The sequence below is a fragment of the Pezoporus wallicus genome, unplaced genomic scaffold (genome assembly GCF_028554395.1).
Source record: "Pezoporus wallicus isolate ANWC-B61680 ecotype Strahan unplaced genomic scaffold, APGP_CSIRO_Pwel_v1 contig_6658, whole genome shotgun sequence".
NCBI lineage: Eukaryota > Metazoa > Chordata > Aves > Psittaciformes > Psittacidae > Pezoporus > Pezoporus wallicus.
Window position 1 is genome coordinate 4054455 of NW_026642312.1, and position 22587 is coordinate 4077041.

At 38.9% G+C, this 22587-nt stretch overlaps 1 protein-coding gene across 4 annotated transcripts in view; it reads left to right on the forward strand.

The window, feature by feature from the left end:
- The window catches only part of CTNND2 (catenin delta 2), a 645018-nt gene that overhangs the window by 531928 nt on the left and 90503 nt on the right, over window positions 1–22587 (forward strand). For all 4 annotated transcript variants that reach the window (XM_057428749.1, XM_057428750.1, XM_057428752.1 and 1 more), the window contains 2 exons: window positions 11476–11593; window positions 16884–17069. In XM_057428749.1, coding sequence (XP_057284732.1) covers window positions 11476–11593; window positions 16884–17069 — 304 coding nt within the window. The remainder of the gene's footprint in view (window positions 1–11475; window positions 11594–16883; window positions 17070–22587) is intronic.

Here is a 22587-nt window from a genome sequence, read left to right on the forward strand (position 1 = left end):
TGTCACTCAGGGAATGCTTATCTGTCGACTAAAGAATTACCACAACTGTGGAAATCCCTTAGTGTAGGATATTTCAAGAGACTGGGGCTGAAGGTTGCCAGGGCATCTGTAACTTTGTACTTGAAACCAGCTCTCAACTTTGGGTGTTCAGTTTGTATAATTCTCATCCCACTCTTTTTTTTGTGGTTGGTCAGTCGTGGGTTGTTAGAACACAAACACACTCTGCCCATTGGCCCAAAGAACATACAGTTCTTAAAAAGCCTCTTTTTAAGGTGAGGACTGATGGAAATAAGATGCACAAAAGTGATCATGAAATAAAGAACATGATGATTCTGCAGAAGCTTTTACTCAGATACAGCTCCTATGAAGTCAGTTTGGGAGGGAAGGGGCAGAATGCTTATGAGGGGTTGTCCTCTTTCACTGCATACAAGTAATTTGGTTCAATTTATAGGAAGAATCAGGATGAAGCAACAGACTAGCATGCTACATGTATACATTTACAGATGGGAGGAAAGAATATCTGAAGGCAAACATAATAGTACATTCCATGGCAAAGCAAATGATGAAGTGGGAGAAGAGAGCCTGCTATTCATGCAAGAGTTTCATAAGCATCTGAATGCCCAATGGGAAGTGTGAATTTTGGTGTTTAGTTTAACAGGAACAAATGAAATAACTCCAAGGGTATGTGTTAAAATGAAAAGGGAAAAATGAAATCTCTGACAATATGTAATCTCTGTCTCCAGGACAATTACTGTGACATACAGCAGAGTCAGGCATTGAGACAGCGCAGTGTAGGGTTTTCTAAGAAGTTTGTTTCGGCAGAAGAGCCAAGTTGTCAGACACCATCCCTGGGGTATAAACCAAAGGGGTAGACAGCATTGACAATAACACTAGTAGCAGAGAGGGTTTGTTCATTGGTTTATATGGCATGGACTAGGTGGGTATAAGTAGGGTTGTGGCAGAGTGACTCCCTTTTCTTTTTACAGGTTATTTCAAGCAGCAGTGATGCACAATGACTCATTAAGCTGAAGGGCATGCTAGAGGGTCAGTTCTTTCATCATCTTTCAGTATGCACATAAAGCCATTTGGAGATACGATGAAGTGACATAATCTGAGGTAGGATACACACTCTGGCAATTTCAGGCTAACTGGCATGAAAGTAGGACATGAGTATACACACTTATTTCTTATGCTGAAGGTATATTTAGTGCAAGCATAAGAATTGTAACTTATTATGCATCACTTTTTTTTTCTTTTTTTTTTATTATTAAGCAATTTATGGATAATGAGATTTTTTTTACAGGTATCTAGCTTAAAAGAAAACATAACACTGTGGGACATTATTAGTGAGAAGCAGCAGAGATACCTTGATGTTTGTAGTGGAGTTAAAGTATAAAAATAAGAAAATTGAGGGGAGAGATTATTCTAGAAATAGTAAAATGCAATTTCACAGGAACAATATTGTATAATGAGTAATGTAACGATAAAGAAATAGCATAAGCAAAAAATAAATTAATATTGAGATCCCTAGACGAAAATTGTGAAGGAAATGCTATAGGTACTATAGAGCATTGGATAATGACAGTAAAACAAAAGGTAGAATTTATATGCTAGTATCTAGTCTAGACTAGGAACGGGGCGAAAAAAGAGATAAGACAGCCTTTCTAAGAATTTTTAGTTTGGTAGAGAAGAAAGGCTCCTCTCAAGTTTGTGAGACTCCAGCTGGAGAGATTTCCGTAGCAATCAATTCACTGATAGTGTCAGTATACAAGCAGTTGAAAAACAGTTGACTTCTACTTTTCTGTGCTCTGCTGCAAGTTAATTTGTTTAATTCAAAATAGTGTTTCATACTTTCTAATACTGTGCTGAGAGTTCTGCTTTGTGACTTCTTATCCTCTGTGTCAACATTTGTAAGTAGCTGATCAGAAAAAGATGAACCTAATAATCCACTGAACTGATTGGTGTTGTAATTAATTGTGATCATCTGATTAGTCAACAACCAAAGCTGATTTACCGTCCTTTCTTCTCAAGACTCCGCACTGATGATGTTTTTTCAAGACTGTAAAATAGATGCAGAAAGGCACTTGAAACTCAGATGTGACAGGGAGATTGCTTTGTAGGTTTGGGGAATCATCTTACTTGAGCAATCATAATCCTATTTGTTTGTTCCTCCTATTTGTTGATAGGATTGCTCACTGCAAATCACTGTTTGCTTTTGTTTTTTTTTCTTGGAACTTAATCTTTATTCATTGGATTTTCAGAGTGACAACTCTGCTAAGCATAACTATATACATCGTTTACGGTCTGATTTTGGTGATTATCCTTTTCACTTGATTCTAAAACCAAAGCGAAAGAACTGTGTAACTTTCCAATATTTTGATTATAGGACCTGAGAACTGCATTACTAATAATTCTTCTAAATGTTTCAAACTGAAGGATGCGTGCAAACACACTGAGCTTATGTGCCTACTGAAGTATATAGGAGTAATATACAATATATTGTAATAGCTGATCCAAAACTCTTTGGTTTGGTTTAGTGACAGCAATGTCAACTTAAAAATCAGCATAACAAATGGAAAAGTGAAGATTAGAGCATAAAAAATATAATCTTTCGTCAAAATGAAACCCAGAATGCATCTGTAATGCCATTATTTATTTTCATAATTTTACAACTAGAAAGTCATATCTGAATTGTCATCTAGCCTATGTAGAATGCTTGTCTAACAGAGTGAGAAACCAAAGTATCATGAGATCCTGTCCAAAGATTTGAAATAGTTTGCCTTCATACAGGTGCTATTCTGAGTTAAGATGTATGAAATGAGCTCTACTTCCCCTTTTTTTAAGATAACAGCTTTTGTGTTTGCACAGACACACTCGCATCCTTATATAGACAAACTAGGAGATCTTGGTTTAGCTTGCCATCATTTTAAAGTGTCTACTTATTTGGGAATGTAACTGTCTGGCCAGTTGACTGTAAAATTACTGGGTTGTACCTGAATCACAGATTTGTCTTCTTGTGTCATGTTGCAGAAGGAATTTGACACTTGTGGCACAGGACTTTCTACTGCACAGGCTCAGTTGCCTTCAGTGGAACTTGTTGTGACTAAAACTTTAGGAGATCCTTCAAATATATTGCCAGTGCGTCTGTTTGGCATATGGAGTCTCTTCCAGGATATTCACTGGATATTTAAACTCTCTGTTTTGTCTGGGAGACTAACACTTGTCTGTATTTTGTTTGTACGTGTGAACCAAAAAACAATACTCATGTAATACTGTGAGCAAGATAGAGACCTATAGTTTACTAATTAAAATATTTTTGCTTTTATAATGGACATCTAAGAGAATGTACTGACAACAGTACACTCGCCAGAATCCAAGATAGTCAAATGACTAAGTTTAAATGCAGATATTAGGCTTTGAATTGCTTTCCTTTTTGCTTGTGTGGGATAGCACAGCCATAGTCTTTCAGCAAAGACTTCTCAGCGTGCTGAAGAGCCACTTCCAAGTGCCTTATTGAAGTGGAGCAAAGGATGGCTCCAGAGAATACAAACTCTCAGGACTTCTTGGGTTCATAATTCTTGACAGAGGGAAGAAAGGATGCACTAACTAGTCTTTTAAGAAAGAAAGATGTGTAACAATTGAAGTATAACCTGAAGTATGTTTTCTGTGGAGTTTGGCGTTTGTTTTTTGGTTTTTATTCTAATTCCAAAAACTATACTTGTGGAACTTTTTCACAGAATTTTGGTTTAGGAGTTTTTTTTTAAACTGGCAAACTGCTCTGTTTGGAAAAGTGTCATGTTTATTTTTAACATTAATATTATGTGATGGTATGGTCCTTTCCTATTACTCTAGGAACAAATATATTCTATAGATGAGATTTTTCTTATCATGGAATTGGTTTTGCTATGCAGCTCATGCAAGTCAGAGACTTTACCATAGGACTAAACAGGACAAATACAGACTTCATCTCTTAGTGGAGGAGGCAAGTAGACACAGAAATGCTGAACAAATAACCTGAATTTTAATAGTTTAGAAATTGTTTGAACAGTTTATGTAGAGGAAAGCAATTAAGGAGCATCAAAACAGACAAATTTGTAAGCATTTGAAGAAAATAATCTGATAAATAATCAGTAGAATGAGGTTAATTGAAAACTGTTTGTGTCTGACCAATGGTTTTGTTCTGAATAAGATAACAAGCTGAGCAGAAAAAATGCAAAACTAGGACAGACTACTTTACAATACTGAAGCATCTGACACAATATTTTTGAAACTGAAATAAATACTATGAGTCTGTCACTTATCTAACATGCTTATTGGTTATGCATTTAATCTTCAAAGTACAAAGGTAGGATTGTGAATCAGCCCTTTTGACTCCTCCTAGGGTATCTTATTTATTCCCATATCTACTATTTCTGTGGTTTAGTATGGTTTGCTATAGTTTATAGCGTTTTTCAACATGCTAATATTTACTTTCTTTCAGTCCTGAGATACCAGAGTTGTTTAAAATGGGAGGCTGCACACTGTGGTTATGGCTCAGTTAGATAATAGTGAACAGTTTGGACACTACCATTAGAGATTTAGATGATGGTCTCTTAAGATCTGCAAAGTGCTACTGGCTGAGTGGAGTGTACATTGAAGCAAAAGTAATGGTTGAATTATTATGCCTAACACCTTTTCATTTAAATTCATAAAATCATAGAATAGTTAGGGTTGGAAAAGTCCTTAAGATCATCTAGTTCCAACACCCCAGCCATGGGGATTCATACAACCTTGTGCTTTTCAGTGGAAAAGGCACCACTCAGACATCTTGGATTGGCCATTTTATTATGCTCCCTCAGATAAAGAGGAAAAAGGAAAGACTGCTGAAAATAGAAGTCTGCTTTTCCTCATCTCAATATTTTCTGCAGTCTCTGGGCACAAGTGAGAAGCAGTGTGGTGCTTGGCTTCTGGCTGGGGCCACCACACCATGCCAAACCATTCTTGTGTGCAATAAGTCTTTAACACATACAGAGCTCTATTTGGCAATGTTACAATTCTAAATGGAGAAAAGTGTCTTCACATTGACATCTATAAGCTGTTCCCATTATGACCTTCAGAGTCTGCATCACAGCAGCTTCTTCCCAAGAGCAGTTAAGTGGCTTTTTCACCTCCTGCAGGTAAAGCATTAAAAGCAGTATATGCATAAACAGCCGAGCATTAATGAGTGTAATTATTTTTATGCAGCCAAATACTACTTATCAGAGAAATGAAATACCAGATCAGAAATTTCCTGCAGGTGGTTTTTTAATACCATAATTGAAAACATTTCCTGAATATACAATATGTAATTCTGTATTTAAATAGAAGTTTTAGGTTTTGTTTAAATAGAAGTTGCACTTCAAACAAAAATGCATAGCAAAGGAGGAGAGGGGGAGTTAGAAATACTTTGTTTCTTTCAGATGAGTCTATGGTTGATTATACCATGAAACTTACCAAAATATTTTATGCATAGAATTTTGACTTAGGGAGACAAGTTCTTTTAAGATGTTTATTGCAGTTTTTGTTCTCTTCCACCACGTATCTCTTCAAAACATATCAAAATAGCCAAGAATTATTAGAAGTCAGTTGCTTCACAGATCACACAAAGCAGTCATTATAAACAGTGCATTTATCGTAAGGATTGGACATGCAGAAGCCCAGCAGTAAAAGCTACCTGTTGAGTGCTTGACTTGGTAGGCTAATTGCTCTGGTGTTTTGAAAATGAAAGTTATGGCTGAGTAATTAAAGCTAAATGACATTGTCGTAGCATTTGATAGAAAGGTAATAACCAGGACTTTATGCATATGAGGTGCAATCAGGTGTTTGTGTAATTGCAAAGCATGCTTTTAAAGTGAAATGAATACCTAAGAAATAAAGATCTGGGGCCAAATTCTTTTTTATAAAATGGTCTTGCTTCTTTAATTACAGCTTAGATATTCTGATTAATAAGAGAGAATTTGCCCCAAAACCTGTGTTATTCTTAATCCACATGCAGGATTGGTAAATTATTACTACTCTAAAGATGAACGTATAGGTAAAGAAGGCTAAGAACATTTAGCGAGAAAAAAATCTGATGCATAGAATGCATAGAGCTGTCATTCAGATAGGGCAAAATTGCAAGGAGGATCTGTGGCAGATCCCAACAGTTAGAAACTCTTAATAATAAACATTAACCATCTTGTGTTTTCTTTTTTTTTGTCTCAGTGCCTTGTTTAAATCTGTATGTTGCCTGAGAAATGCTACTCTTATCAGTTCTTTTAGTTTTTACCACTGAAGAATGATTAAAAAAAAGGCTTAGTGTACAAAGAATGATGGAAAAAGTAAAATTTGTCTGGAAGGTACAGCCGTAACCATAACTACTACAGCTAATCTATTTACTGTATGTCCAAAGGCTGCACTGAGTACTTACAGATAAGCCAGTGTGACTCAAGGACTACTCCATTACAAAAAGCACTTAAAATTGTGTAGTTGTCAAGGTACTGATGATGACCATGAGCACACTTGCTGGATATGTGCATAATGCTGGTTGTTTCTTTTTGCTGTCTGAGTTACTCTATTAGACACGTGCACCAAAGAGCCTGAATGCTTATAGAAACAGCTGGAAGTACCAAGAAAAAGTAATAGCTCTTATGTGATCATCTGCTACACTGCAGATCAATTCACAGAATCATCACCATTCACTTCAGCCTGTGGTGGTGCTGGAGATGCCAGCTTGCTGCTGAGACAAGGCTCTGTCCCTGAAACAGAATGTTTAGTCAGTCAGACAGAATTAAAAATAGGCAGCATGTAAAAGAGCACATGTAGAGGAGGCCGGTATCAGGGATATTATACTGGTATTTCTATTTTTCATGCATGTATTTTAAATATGAATATTTAGCACATCAGTTGCAACTTGGATGCTCTTCTGACGGCTTTTCCCTTGCGAGGTACCCTCAGAGAAAAATAAACATTGTTCTACAACATTGGTGGAATTTTTTGAATTCTTGGTTTATATAAACTTTTCCCCCTTTCTATGAAAAATCTCTTTTTGATGGCTATTATAATAAGTAGAAGGATGAAAAAGCTTGAGGCTGTTATGATTAGTCCCTCTTAAGACAAGACATTTTGTAATAAAGGTGTACTTTGGATGACCTGAAGTTTTATGCCAAAGAAAACTTCTGCATTCCACCTGATACAGGATATTGTCCTTCTTGTGTTTGTCCATTCTTACATCACCTCAGTCCATAGCAAAAATATTACATATACTAGATATCAAACATGCTTTCTGTTTTTATCATGGTGCCTTGACGAAGAGACCTGTCTCCATTTCATCTTTGCTAAACACTGTCTTTGAGATTTATTGAACTGCCACTGGGAGTAATGTCAACAGCTTCCTAAATGTTCCCATATCCAGAGGGCGTGTTTCTCGGAAGCACACTGGCTTTCTGGATGATCTTTCCATATTCCAATAGACTTTAATGTCCCTTCCCTGGATAAGGCAGGTGAGCTTAGTTATCCTAGAGGCATAAGAATTTTGCTCAAAACTTCCCACAGTTTCTATAAGTCTGTGCAAAATGACCCTAAAGGAGAAAGAAATTACTTGGCACCACCCACTCAAATTCCACCACTTACATTGAATTGCTAGGGTAAATGTCAGGGTTGGTAAGAATCAGGAACGTGTTGCACGTTCCTTCATACTGCACGCTCCTTCATACCCATAGAGAACTGGATTGACACCCGTAATGTGTGTTGGGAGGATCATGCCTGCTGTTAGTTATGATAGCTGTGACATATCTTCCCATAAAACTGAAGCTGGATTACTGTAATCTCTTTCTGTTCCTACATTATTATCGGTCTTCTGTTTGTTCATAAAATAGCAGTTTGATGAGACATAGATCTGAGCTCTTGTTCTATCTGTTCTTAGTGTTGTTCTCCTGAGAAGGTATTTGTGTTTGCACGTTTTTGGAGGTCTGAGTGGGACCTTCTGACTAAGATGAGAATTATTCTTCAATACTCTGTATTCTTGGTATTCCTGTGTGACTGGATTCCAGATGAAATTCATTTTACTGGAGTATAGAGTTCTAAAGTATTTCTCATCCAGTTAGATTGAAAATATCAGCCTATACTTCACATATACCCTGTGAATAGAGTTTCCACAAAGAGTCAAAATTTACCAGGCAGTCAGGGTTTTGCTGGACTGCACTGCACCAGCTACGAAGAAGGAGAAACATGACTGCTACTGCTGAACCCAGGACAGATGGCAAAGTATTTTTTTCTTGAAAACCTGTCCATTGTATCTCTGCATCTCGTCAAAAATCAAGAAAATGTGGTCACTTGTTTGGAGACTGACACTGGAGAAATACGTGTTTACTTAGTGGGACATTTTACCAACATTAGATCCTACTAATACTCCAGTTTAAGGCTTGCACAGGGACCTGTAAATTTACAAATGACAAATCATGTCTTACTCCCTGTCACACTGACAGCTACAGCATGTTCCAGTTAACAGTGAGAAATAAGAAAATTAAGATGGCAGCATATTTTCTTTGACAGCTTATATAGTCTGGAGCTTGCTTCTGTTTCACAGAATTACATAGCTTGAACAGGATGAACTTAGAGACCTTCTGTGAAAGATTTGTTAACAATGATTCCATCAGTAGAGGTGGAATGGGAATAGTAAGATAATAGGAAGTATTTCTTTTTAAGTAATCAAATTATTATTATTTCTGCCAAAATGGTGATGCAAGGTTTGGATTTGTCTTGGGTTTTAAACTATTTCCCATGTAAATAAATATGGCGGTTCTGGGGAGGGCTGGAGTATCTGAGTCAGTGCAGAAACTAGACAGAGACTTAAAAGGAAAAGCAGTCATGGGAATTTGGTATACTCACCTCTTGGTTGCAGAAGCAGCAGGAGCATAAGAAGGATGATAAACAGAAGAACTGAATTTGACATCTCCTCCACACACAGCAAGGAAATACACTGTCTGTGCAAGATGCGTGCCTAGTGTGTCTGTATTACTTTGTATAGTGTCCTCGTATTCTTTGTTTGGCTAGAAATGAATGAGGCAGACAGCTCACAGCTCAGGGACTATAAGGTTGACATCGCTGTCTTGGTGAGGAGGAGTTTCTGGTGAACCTGGAAAGGAACTGACAGGCTTCCAGCCTCTGTATGCTCTGGAGAGTCAAGGTCACATGGTAGAGCGAAGGAGAAACTGCCTCAATGAAAAGATCGTGAAGAATTTCTCTCCCTGTTTCTGCTAATGTGTAAGTCTATATAATTTGAAAGCTTGCACACAGTATGTGTAACTGCAGAAATGAAGAAGCCTGGACACATTACGTCAGTACAGACTGTTGCATCTAGTTCTGATGAAAAAGATTCAGTAATATTTCCTTTTTTAGATATATATGTAGCGGTGCCAGGAAAGCGGGTGCGCTAAGAACAATGCCTCAGCACCTTCCTATTGTAATTTGTGCAGTTATTCTTTTAGGGCTGGATACAAGTATCTTCCTGGAGGTGGGAGAGTAGAATTTCAAATAAAAGAAGTCCTCTGATCCCCCTTTTCTGCCCACCCCACGATGCACTTTTCACATCAATGATTTTGCTTTTTCTATATTTGCCGCCCTTCCAGAATTTCACATGAAGTTACTGCCTTTTGTAAGGGGATAGCCTACTAAAAATAAACTGTAGGCAGAGTCCCCAGCCCTGCAAATATGGGGTGTGGGCACTGTTTTGGGAAAACCATGCGCTGTAATTTTACCTACTGACTTCTGTCATCCAAAGGGAAGTTGGAAGGTTTCCACCACTTCAAAGGGAGAGCCAATGAAAGACTTTTTCCAGTTGATGCTTTTCAGACCCCAGTTCTGTATGACAGAAGAGGGTTTCCACATGAACTGGACGAAAAGCCCTCATCTGCTGCTCTTAAGCATCAGAGAAGGGGGAAGGAGGTGCAGAGTTCAGGGACCAGAAGGCAACACAAAACTTGTGTTGCCATTATGAAGGGCACACCTCTGGTGTGTAATAATATGTGGTGAACCTGGGAGTCTCAAGGAGAACGGAAAGCATGGATTTGTTCATGCTTTCATGCTAGGAAACAAAGGAATTCATTCTAGTGCTCCAGGGCTGGTTTTTGTCAGGCTGGCTGCAGAGGTGAAAGGAATGGTACTGAATTAATTGAAGCAGTTTGTGTGTGGAGAGCAGAACTAATTAGAACTTTGTAGGGATGCAAGTATAGATGGAAAATCATGTGTGTTTAGGGAGCAGAATCAATTAGGAACCTGCATTGGAAAGACTGGGGAATTGTCCAGTTGTAAGATTACTTGATTAGGAAAACTCTTTGGTGCTTTGGGGGAATGGAAATTCTGGTTTTTAGATTGTAGGGAGGCCAAACAGGTTGAAGTAGATAGAGAAAAAAAAAAAAAGAACTGAAAGGGAACCTATCCTTTTGTCGTCTCACCTGCCTCCATCTCAAATTCATTCTCCCCTCCAAGGTTTCTCATCTTTATTCCATCCTTAATGCAAAGGCATATGAAAATGACATAAGCAATGGGCTGATGCCAGAGGGTTGTCTTCCCCTACTGAAGGGGGCTATATGAAAAGTTTCACCCCGTTCCTGAGGTTGCTATTTTAACCACTTCCAAATCAAAATTGCTGTGCAAATCTGAATGTGTCAGGGAGATTTGATGGTAGCAAGTATAGATTCTGTTTATGTATGCTCTTCCATATATATTTGTTTCTTTATATAGCAGTATTTTGAACTTTATGACACATGTTATGCAGTAAATTTGTTTTAATTGTGTTTTATCAATGTGTTGACAAGGCCCTCTGGCCCTCTCTGAGGAGCACAGTTACTATAATAGGCTGAGGTTTTAAATTTTGCAATGTAAAACAACCTGTAAGTAACTACGTAAAGAGAAGATTGAGGATTAATGTTCTCTCAAAATGAGAGAGAAAAGGAAACACTCTTGTCAAATGAGAAGCAAGCAACACCAGGTGGTTTACGTTATGCGTTGATAGTATTTTTATCTCAGGTTAAGAGCCCTAACTACTGGGCTCTACTCAAATCCCAGGAGATTTCCTTGGTAAAACCCCTAGACTTTTTAAGCCTGATTTATATGTACATATGCACATTTTAAATACACTTTTTCGCTACTTAAAAGGAAAAATAAAAAAGAAAGAAAAAGAAAAATGATGAGCCTTACTCCAGATTTTAGCAGCCTGTGAGCCTCACTGCTCAGGTGGGCACATGCTGCTTGGCCTCTCTGCCCCTTCCTGTGGAGTATCTGATGACTTCCATTTGTTCCCCTCCCTGTTACATTTCCTGAGCTCATTCACAGCTGTCTTCATTATTCACAGCTCTGAACTGATGAAAGCAGAACAGAAAACAAGCATTTTATCTGAATGTTAATGGTGAGAAGGTTTCAGGAGGGGAGGCGGGCAGGGGAGCTGTGGAGGTGGTGACCCTTGCTGTTGCCTTGCAGGAATGTCAGCTCTGCTGGAGAGGAGGCTCGCAGAAGAATGAGAGAGTGTGATGGCCTGACGGATGCGTTGCTGTATGTGATCCAGTCTGCTCTGGGGAGCAGTGAAATTGATAGTAAGGTTTGTCATCTTTATCTTTTCAAGTGCAAGGGATCCAGGTATTCAGGGTACATCAGGACTATAAAGTGACAGGTTGTTTTATAAAAAAATGTGTTGTGAGGGAGATGCTTTAGCAAAGCATAATTCAGCCAATCATTTTCTTTTCCTTCTGTTGAGCTGTGTTTTTTTGTGTGCTAAATACTGGATTTGTGTCTGCCTGTAGCATGCACAGGTAAGCATGTCATCCTCTCAGTTCTAAGGGAGAATAGAGGCTACTTATTTAAGAAGAGCAAATATGTCATATTCCATGTAAAGTTCCTCATGTTGCTCTGCCAGGTTCACCTTAAAATGGATTTTTCAGTACAGAGTATGAGACAGAGCTAGTAACAGTGATGTCGGCTTACAGAGCAAACCAACTAACAGTTAATGGCCTGTTTGGCATTGCAACCAACATTTTTTTTTAGGAGGATTAATTAATGCCTTCAGTAACAACTGTTTTAAGATGTATTTTTGTGTCAACTTTATTTCTCTGAAAGTACTAGGATATGGACAGGCTTTTCCAAAGGTAAAAGGTACTGCCTAATGAAAAAGACTTCAAGCATTTACAACTGAAGGTTTGTAATTCACTAAAGTATTCCAGAAAAAGAAGGAAAAGGCTAGCTTCAAATACCTTTTACTTTCAGTATATGGTGTTAAATTAATTGCCATTGCTGCAGCAGAGCAACCTTGGTCCATTTGAAAACCCCTAAGAATCAGAGATTTCAGTTTCAATGGAGAGCAGCCTTTTATGCAGCAGTTTTAAAGCCTACTGGGTTTGTATTTCCACGTGATCCTTCACAGATAGTTGCCCATGGACCTCTGTGAGTTATATAGATTGGAGAGTGATACTCTCGAGAACTCTCTGATCATTAGCTTGAGCCAAATATGTGAAATTTGCCTATGAATTTAGCGGACAGAGAGGGGAATTACAGGAGGTTTGTACTGTGTGGTGCTGGACTGTTTTGCTATTAAAAAGGCTAAATAAGGAGCACAGTAAGCTTCCTGTTTTGCTGCCTGTTGTTAAACTATTCCATTTATATTCGTATCTGAAATGACTTGGAAAAACTACAGGCTAAGACATATATGAAGGAAAAAATGAAGAAATGTGAGAAATTATTCTGCCTGCCCTATTAGTTTTTACGTCCTGTCTAAATTAGAATGTAATTTAAGTAAAATATTTAACTCCATATCACTTGCTATTTAGTTTCAAAAACTGTGCTATTTTAACAAAACAATTGAACTTTGTTGTAAAGTTATAAATGTTGTTTTCTGAATAATATGACAATTGCCCTGTTAGGTAATTTTGTTGTACTAACAGCTGAAATGCTGAAAAACTAGTCTCTGCTCCCGACGGCTCTGAAAGAGGATGACAGACTTGCAAGCACATGCAGAGCCATCGTTAAAAACTTCACCAACATGAGGAATGACAAGAGTGCATAAATTATAGCAGCGTTACAAGCATCTTAGCAGCATTGTTTCTTGTTAATACGTAGTAAGAAAAAGCTATGCTAATTCAAGTTAAAGTGTTAAAACTTAGACTTAGACATGGTTACCTGACAGTTGCTGGTCATAATTTTAATTTAACCTATTAAGGTCGAAAGACTAGTGAACTTGTATTTAGTCCCCTTATGATGAAACTGATAAAGGAATAAGGAATACAAGGACCCTGGAAAGTTCAAAGGCATAAGTCAAGAAGGAGTAAAGTCTGCCCAACTGCATGGTTAGAACCTTCACCTTAGTGAAGAAGGTGTTGGTTGCATTTGAGCCTTGAAAGTTTGCCTGTTGGTTTTCAGTTTGAGGTAATGTCCTTGCAGTGGACTCTACTGATTTGTTTTCAACATAATGAGAATTAAGTATGAAAACTATTATTTGTAAAAAGGGGAATTAAAATTTACAGCCCTAATTGACAAACACAGAGCTTCAACTTTGGTGCACTATTGCTGTGCAAAAGTAAATGTTAGCAAGAGTGAATAAAATTCATGTATGGAAGAGTAAAAGAGGCATCACACTTTTTAAAAAAGTACATAGTCATTGTGAGGTCTGCAAAGCTTTCAGGTATGAAAGATGTACTAAGAACACTTTCTACACACACATTTCTACATGTGTTTTTGTATTTGGCTGGAGGTGTCAAATTAGTACAAGTGTATTGTAAAATTTCACCTGTTTTAAAAAATAAAATAGTCCTGCATAGATGAGTCAGTCTCAGTATCATCTCTGGAACTTAATGTCATTGCAAAAACTATGTGCCAACTGCATACCTGGCATAAGCTCACACAGTATATGAAGCTCCATCTGTTTACCTCACTGGTGAATATGGCAGAGTAAGACAGAGCTGAAAGCCTCACAGTCATTCTGTTCTGGGTTAATGGAGCTGGGATGTAGTGACCATGGCTTTTTATCTCCAGGAAGCATTAAGAATTGCTGAAATAAATACAGATGGATACAGGTGATTTTGTTAACCATGTTTTCCCTGCCTCCACAAAATTAAGCTCATACCCTTCTTATTAGGTATAGCAAAACAAATTGAACAAACTAAATGGGGAAGCTTCAGATCACAGTATCACAGTATGCTAGAGATTGGAAGGGACCTCAAAAGATCATCTAGTCCAATCCCCCTGCCGGAGCAGGAACACCTAGATAATGTTACACAGGAATGTGTCCAGGCAAGTTTTGAATGTCTCCAGGGAAGGAGGCTCCACAACCTCCCTGGGTAGCCTGTTCCAGTGTTCTGTCACCCTCACTGAGAAGAAGTTTCTTCTCAAGTTTAAGTGGAACCTCTTGTGTTCCAGTTTGTACCCATTACCCCTTGTCCTATCATTGTTTGCCACTGAGTAGAGCCTGGCTCCATCCTCGTGACACTCCCCCTTTATATACTTACAGACACTTATAAGGTCACCCCTCAGTCTCCTCTTCTCCAAACTATAGAGACCCAGCTCCCTCAGTCTTCCCTCATAAGGAAGATGCTCCACTCCCTCAATCATCGTAGTTGCCCTGTGCTGGACTCTCTCCAGCAGGTCCCTGTCCTTCTTGAACTGAGGGGCCCAGAACTGGACACAATATTCCAGATGCGGTCTCACCAGGGCAGAGTAGAGGGGAAGGAGGACCTCTCTTAACCTACTAACCACCCCCCTTCTAATACACCCCAGGATGCCATTGGCCTTCTTGGCCCCAAGGGCACAGCCTTGGCTCATGGTCATCCTGTCGTCCACTAGGACCCCCAGGTCCCTCTCCCCTACACTGCTCTCTAACAGGTCGTTCCCCAACCTATACTGGAACCTGGGGTTGTTCCTGCCCAGATGCAGGACTCTACACTTTCCCTTGTTATATTTCATCAAGTTACTCCCTGCCCAACTCTCCAGCCTGTCCAGGTCTTGCTGGATGGCAGCACAGCCTTCTGGCGTGTCAGCCACTCCTCCCAGCTTAGTGTCATCAGCAAACTTGCTGATAGTACACTCAATTCCCTCATCTAAATCATTGATGAATATATTAAATAATACCGGTCCCAGTACTGACCCTTGAGGCACTCCACTAGTTACAGACCTCCAACTAGACTCCACCCCATAGACTACAACTCTCTGGCTTCTCTCCTTCAGCCAGTTCACTGTCCACCTCACTACCTGATCATCCAGACCACACTTCCTCAATTTAGCTGTGAGGATGCTGTGGGAGACTGTGTCAAATGCTTTGCTGAAGTCAAGGTAGACCACATCCACCGCTCTGCCATCATCCATCCACCGTGTTATTTCCTCATAAAAGGCTAAGAGATTGGTCAAACATGATTTCCCCTTGGTGAAGCCATGTTGACTGCCCCTCATAACCCTTCTTATCCTTGATATGCCTTAAGATGGCACCAAGGATAAGGTGTTCCATCACTTTCCCAGGGATGGAGGTGAGGCTGACCGGTCTATAGTTACCCGGGTCCTCCTTCTTGTCCTTTTTGAAGACTGGAGTGACATTTGCTTTCCTCCAGTCCTCAGGCACCTCTCCCGTTTCCCAAGACTTGGTAAAGATGATGGAGAGTGGTCTAGCAATGACTTCCGCCAGTTCCCTCAGCACCCGCGGGTACATCCCATCTGGACCCATGGATTTATGGATGTCCAGATTGCTCAACTGGTCTCTAACCCATTCCTCATCGACTAAGGCAAACTGCTCCGTCGACCTGACTTCATCTAAGGTCTCAGGGGTACAGGGCTCTTCAGGACTGCCTGCAGCAGAGTAGACGGAGACAAAGAAGGCATTCAGTAACTCTGCCATCTCTGTATCTTCTGTCACCAGGGCACCCATCCCGTTCATCAGTGGGCCTACATTGCCTCTGGTGTTAGTTTTGTCTGCCATGTATTTGAAAAAGCTCTTTTTGCTGTCCTTGACCCTTCTCGCCAGGTTTAATTCTAAGGAGGCCTTAGTCCTCCTAGCTGCCTTCCTACATCCTCTAGCAGCAGCCTTATATTCCTCCCAAGTGAAGTATATTCCTCCCAAGATAAGTATAAACTGAGCTTATTTTAGACTTGCAGAAATTCTATTGAATTATCAGTGAATTTTCCTCCACTGGGTTTCACTCCATTTCTGAATTCCTGCCAGTGTCTTCTACAGAAGGCACAACCTGTTAGGGGAGCAAATAGATGAGAAGGAAAGGCTGCCCACAAGGTATCTGCGGCCTGGCTAGAAGCAGTAAAAGCAGGAGGACTGACATATCTAGTCTTATCCCTGGAAATCAAGAAGCATCGTATGGTCATGCTACAGGTACTTGTGAAACAGAACTCGGATCCAATTTTTCTGTTGATTTCTGCATTTTTGTGTTTTCTGGCATAGAATTAGTGCCAGAAAAGAAAACACAAACCAAACCCAGAACCTGTTGCCACTTTCTGTTTGGAGCGTTTTCTGTTCATTGAGGTGGGATTTTGCTGGCATTCTCTGTGTGTTCAGGGTCTCTTGATGGCTTTATACCTCGGCTTCGGTTTCATGTAGGACTCCAGTATGAAATTGAGAATGACAGTAAAAAAACTCCTGGTAAAATACTGTCCAGACTACTGATTTGTTTCCATAAAAATTTCGAAATCTCTTAAGCTGTGGTTATCTAGGGAGCGCTCAGAAATGAGCAGATAAGAATTGTGCTGGGTAAATTTATGTGCAAAGATCGATGATGTTTCTTCTGCTTTGTGTACAGAGTGAGTAAGGGAAGGATTTTAACTTTTTTCTGGTGTGTTTTTTTGTGTTTTGTTTTTTTTTTTTTTGTTTGGTTGGTTTTTGTTTGTTCTTTTGTCATACTTTTCAGACCGTGGAAAACTGTGTGTGCATTTTGAGGAACCTCTCATACAGGCTAGCTGCAGAAACATCTCAGGGACAGCAGATGGGAACAGATGAACTTGATGGATTACTCTGTGGTGATGCCAATGGAAAAGACACAGAGAGTTCAGGGTGCTGGGGAAAGAAGAAGAAGAAAAAGAAATCACAAGATCAGGTAATGGAAGTTACTTGCAGCTGTGTTGCAAGTACTTGAAGTGCCCATCATTTAAAATATATATATAATTAATGCACTGTATTAGAAATCACATGATGCATAATATACAAAACTCTTGCCTTTGTTAATTAGTTGTGAGCTTAAAGCACAAATTGCTATGGAATAATGGAGTATGTTTGCCTGAGAAAGTTGCACATTACATGGTGGCACCAGGAAACTGTTGTCATGGGTACGCTGCCTTAAATACTGTAAAATGCTCAGTCTGTAAAAGGAAGCTGTTTATCATGAGCAGTGTAAGTCTTAATATTGAAATGTAATCTGCATATACTTTACACTGTACTTCCACATAGTGTGTGGAGAGAGGCCTTGGTACATACAAACATCAGGTTTATATTCGCATGCTTACTTCAAAGTTACTTTTGTACTATCTCTCTACATGTTGGGAGAAAACTGTACAGGATTGAATCGAGCAATGTGAGTAAATGTTTAGATATATCAGAATATGCATGCTTTTTTGTGTCATTATCAAAAAAAGATTGAGAAGTAAAGTTGTGATTGTTTCCTCAAGTTATTAAAGGTGCTGCAGATTTTATTTTAGGTGGGTTGATTTTCAAGGTGTATTTAACTCCTTGTTTTTCCATTAATGACTTAAAATTTGGGGATGATGATGATGATATCGCAGAGAAAGACATTTTCCTATCAGTGCACACACTAAATAGCAATAGGAATGGCTGCTGATTTAAGACCTTTTTCAAACAACCTGTGCTGGCAGCAGATAGTTCTCCATCTCTTCCTAGACTTAGTCTTTTCTATTGCCATTTATTTCTGTTTCAGATTGTTCAAAGAAAATACTTATTTGAATAAGCAGTGCACTGGGTATGTGAATAGATGGTGTAAACCAGTATTGAAAATATCCCTGAGTTCATAAAGGCAAATTGTGGTAATGTGGAAAAGTTATAGAACATTAATGAGCTAAGATTCAAGTGCTGGAAAACACAGCACTTGTGACTAGTAAGACTTTCATTTTCACCTACTTTTTTAGTTAAACACTGTAGTCATTGGAAAAGCTGGATTTATTATGGCCGTTTGCTGGTATTCCTGTATTGGGCTACAGTGAGATAAAAGGTGACAAAGCAAATTAATCTTACTCCATAAAGCAGTCATCATTCCTGTTCCCAAATTAACAGTTCCCACACACTACACTTGCAGTTGCTCAAAGTGCAGGAACAAAAATAGCATGTCTGGGTGTGAATGGGTCATACTGCAACTCTCAGTGCTGTTTGCCAACACATGCACACGTGTGGATACACGCTATATGAAGTCTTTTTAAATTCTTCCTTTTATATTCCTGTTGTGATTTCTGGATATCAGGTTCAAACTTCTAACTGTGTACTGCTGACTGTTGAAATGTTCCTGTCGGGCATCTCTGAACTTTAAAGATTCCCTATAAAGGATCTTTTTCCTCCTCCAGGCCAAAGAACTAATGTCTTCTCGCTGATTTCCTTTACAATATACGTGCTTCTGCCTGTTCCTAGATATCTTTTGTATCTTTCTGGGGGTGTTAATTATCAGCATAGTAAAGGTATCTTCAGATTTGCTTGTGTTTGCCTAATGGAAGGGTTTAATATAATTTTTAAAATCCAAAAAAAAGGTAGAACTATGCACATACTTTCAGGTTTCTGTTCAGTAGCCTTTTCTGTGGCAAGGAAATAAATTTACTTTTGCTAGAACTAATTTTGTTATACAGAGGACCACTTTACCTTACAGAAATTCAAAATATTTCTTAATTTTTTTTTTTTTCTTTCATCCAATTTCCTTTAAATCTGGACAGCCTACCCCATCTTGCCGTATACCAGTTCTCACCCGTAACTATTCCTCAGTTCAGGAGTTTCAGGCATCCTTGTGAACTTTCTTCAGAATGCAATATTCTCGCTGTTGTTGACCATACCACGTATTTTAACATATGTTACCAGACTAACTAGAATGCTACTAAAACCAAATGTGACTGAGGTCTATCAGCAAGATCACCATGCTGGGAACAGGTCTCCCAAGTCACCCTCATAAATGGAAATAAAAAATAGAACGTTTTTTCTGCTGCTTTTGCCCTGTCATCTTGAAATTTTGCAGGACCCAAGTAGATTCATACTACTGAAAAGCTGTGTCACAGTCAGCAATACTCTGGTTACTGTTTCTGTGTGTGTCAAGGTAAATCAGTATTCATGAAGGGTTTGGAATATTAGGGTTTTTTTCCCAGGCAAAAGTCTCTAACAGCAGGATCATCTTAGGTTAGTCAGAATTCACCCATCTAAATTAACCTCATTAACACTTTCCGCCAGAGAACATTTTCGCATGTCCTTCCCCTGTACGTTGTCTCCCTACGTGCTGACTGCTGCCCTGTCTACTGCGCATGTATGTATTATTTTACAGTAGGATTCTTAAATTTTTCCAGGTAATACCTTTGATAATCTCTCTTCAGTTGCAGTACTTAAGCTGTTACATACCGCTTGTTCTGTCCCTCAGAAGTGATCTTGTGCTCTCCTTGGGATGCTATTTTTAGAGTGCTCATTCCTGTAAGTGCCTCAGCAGTGAAGCTTTTATGCTGTGAAATACCCTACAGCTCTGATAATCTTACTGATGTTGAACGGTGTTTTACACGTAAATAACAAAGGCATGCCTATGGAATCTTCATAGGATGCAGTGATTTACAACATCGGAAACACAAAAGTGCTTCACACCACCATGGATTGAACCTGTGGAAAGAAACCTCAAAGAAATAGAGACAAGGAAGATATAAAAGTAGTCAGTTACCCTGATGCCCCATGAAGAGGAAGCAATGAGTTTTAGGCTGTGTTTAATACATCATTCATGCTAGTCAATGCAAAAGTTAGTTACTTGTTGGAGAAGTTCTAAAGAAACATAAAATAAAAAAATAGAAAAAATAATTTAAAAAATCGTTCTTTGAGCTCATTATTATTGTTCCTCACAGATACAGAAGGTGGAGTTCAGCCCAGTATTGAAACTCCTGTCATTCACCTCTGTGATTGCTTTAAGACTTGAAGTGCCTTTCCTGTCAGAACACACAGGGCACAGACAAATCTGTTAAGAGCTGTGACACCTCAGTATAGGGAAGTATTTGCCAGTTCTGCAGCCTGCTACATTTTATGTCCCCAGAAAATATGTGTCGAGGGTATAGGTATCATTGTTTTTTTTGGCAATGCACGGTATTCTCATATAGGAATATGGACTGTTTCAGTCTTCCTCAGAAGATAAGGCTTACAAGATAGGGTGGGGTGTAAAAATATTGAGATTTTTGTGAACGCAGTTTTGAAATTTTCCTTTTACAGTGTATTTCTTCAGTCCTTCACTTAGTTTCTCAAGTGTGTATGTTTTGAACTCCTTCTGAAGTGACCAATCCAGAGTGGTTCTTAAGTTTTAATTTAAAGTGTTCAACTTAGTAGCAAAACTACTGTAACTGGAGAATAGTACCAGATGTATCACTTTAGATGGTGGATGAGGACAAAGTTACAGTTTTCTTTACTAAAAAAAAAAAAGAAGTCTCATACGGTTAGGGAGTTTGTTTCTTAAATCATTAAGCAGGAGAAACTTTGTGTGACTTTTAAGTCACGTTCTCATTGGTTTTCTCTGTAAAGAAAGAAGAAATTAATTTATTTAGTTTATGACTTAGGAAAAACTATCCTTATTTCTTTAGATCATATTTCAGTTGTAGTCACACATGAGCTACTTGAAGAAAAGGACTGAGTGGTAATACAAAATGTGGTTTTCCTTATAAGGCCTTTCAAGAACAAACTGGGATATATTTGTCACTTACGACATCAGTTGTCTAAATGGCAACTTCTCTACATCTTGAAATCAGAGAATTTACTTGGGTCAGGTCATAGTTTAATGACAACTTCCAAGTGACTCTACCTAAGGAGTTCCCTTAGGATCACAAGAAACAAGTGTTCTTTATGTTTCGGAATAAAGTTGGGTGGTATTAAAAGAGCCACAGTCATGCCTCTCGTGGTAGTTTACCAGAGCTCAGACAGGTTCCTGAGGTGTATGCTTTGTCATTAAATTTTAATGACCCAAAGCTTCTAAAGATTTGCAATAAAAGCCAAGTATAATATTGTTATTATCTGTGCGAAAACAGAAAGCAAAACTTCCATAAAGGCCTCAGGAAAAACAGGTGAGACTCACCTACCTTTATTTCTGTCTCGGATCAGTTCATACCACGGGGTTGTCCAGCTGCAGAGGCCTTCATCTCTGAGTAGGACATTGCAGATACAGACCTCTCTGCCTTGCATCATGTCACTCTTCAGATGGGAACTAATTTTCCCACTGCTGCAAATTTTGTCCCTGCTGTTGGCAACCAGCAGGCTTATTCTTTCAGCTGTACAAGAAACAAGGATTATGTTCAAAAAAGCAGTTAGGGAAAATAAGGTCCATGGGCCAACTCAGTAAAAGAACCAGGAACAGGTCATTAAGCATTACTCTGTTTCTTGTTATGCAGCCCATTATATATACATGTGGCATTATTTCATTTCTTCACTTATAAGAAACAGGCTGACTTCTTGATTTCACACTCCTCTTAAGTTCCCCATCTGTGATAATTCTTGTCAACCCAGAATCTAGCCCAAATTATGATTTTTGATTGGAAGTGACCCTTTTGAAATGAGCCTGACCTCTTTTACCTTCTGTCAGGAGCCTTAAGGTGTAACAGCACCATTATATATCATTATGAATTCACTGGCTCATCCCTTTACCATGTTTGCTAAATGTGCTGTAAATTCTTCTATCCAGGTGAAATGGCGGGTTTGAGATTTTTCAAAAGGAATAAAAAAATAGAGCTGTCAGGCCTTTTCATGTGGTGAGACCACTATTTTATCAATTACATTTCAGCACTCTACAGAACCATACCAAAATAATGAACACAGAAACCAAGAAATGGCAGCAGCTCCTGGATTTAGCTGTTCTGCTGAGGAAGGTATTATTTCCGCTTGTTGCTTCCTTCCTTTTACAAGTTGGTTATGTCAAGTGTTCATTAGCAAGAAATCAACTCTATTGGGCAGCTCCTCATAGAGCTTCTTAGCAACCATTTCTTAATTCTTGTTTATCTACCCAGCAACATCTTGTATGCCCTGGGAATCTCATTATCATGTATGACCAGGTTGTTTTCAAAGCCCAAACAACAAAAAATTGACTTGATCTAAATAGCGGTATTCCTTCTTCCTGTGTGTGTCAGCTGCATGGATTCCCATCACCCCAGAAAGCAAGCACTGTGATTTTGATTCATTTTTGTTGTTTAAGTTTAGATTTCTGCTCTCAACAGTGTTGGTCAATGCATCTCTTGGACAGAGGTTTCCAAAAGACGTTCTTGTACTGACAAGCTGGCATAGACTGCCACAGCCACTAAGGTATGCAGGATGAGAAACCATTGTCCTCTTAAGGGGCTCATTAGCTTAAAAGTCTTTGGCATTTCAAAAATGCTTTTGGTGAGCACTGTTTAATTGCTGATACA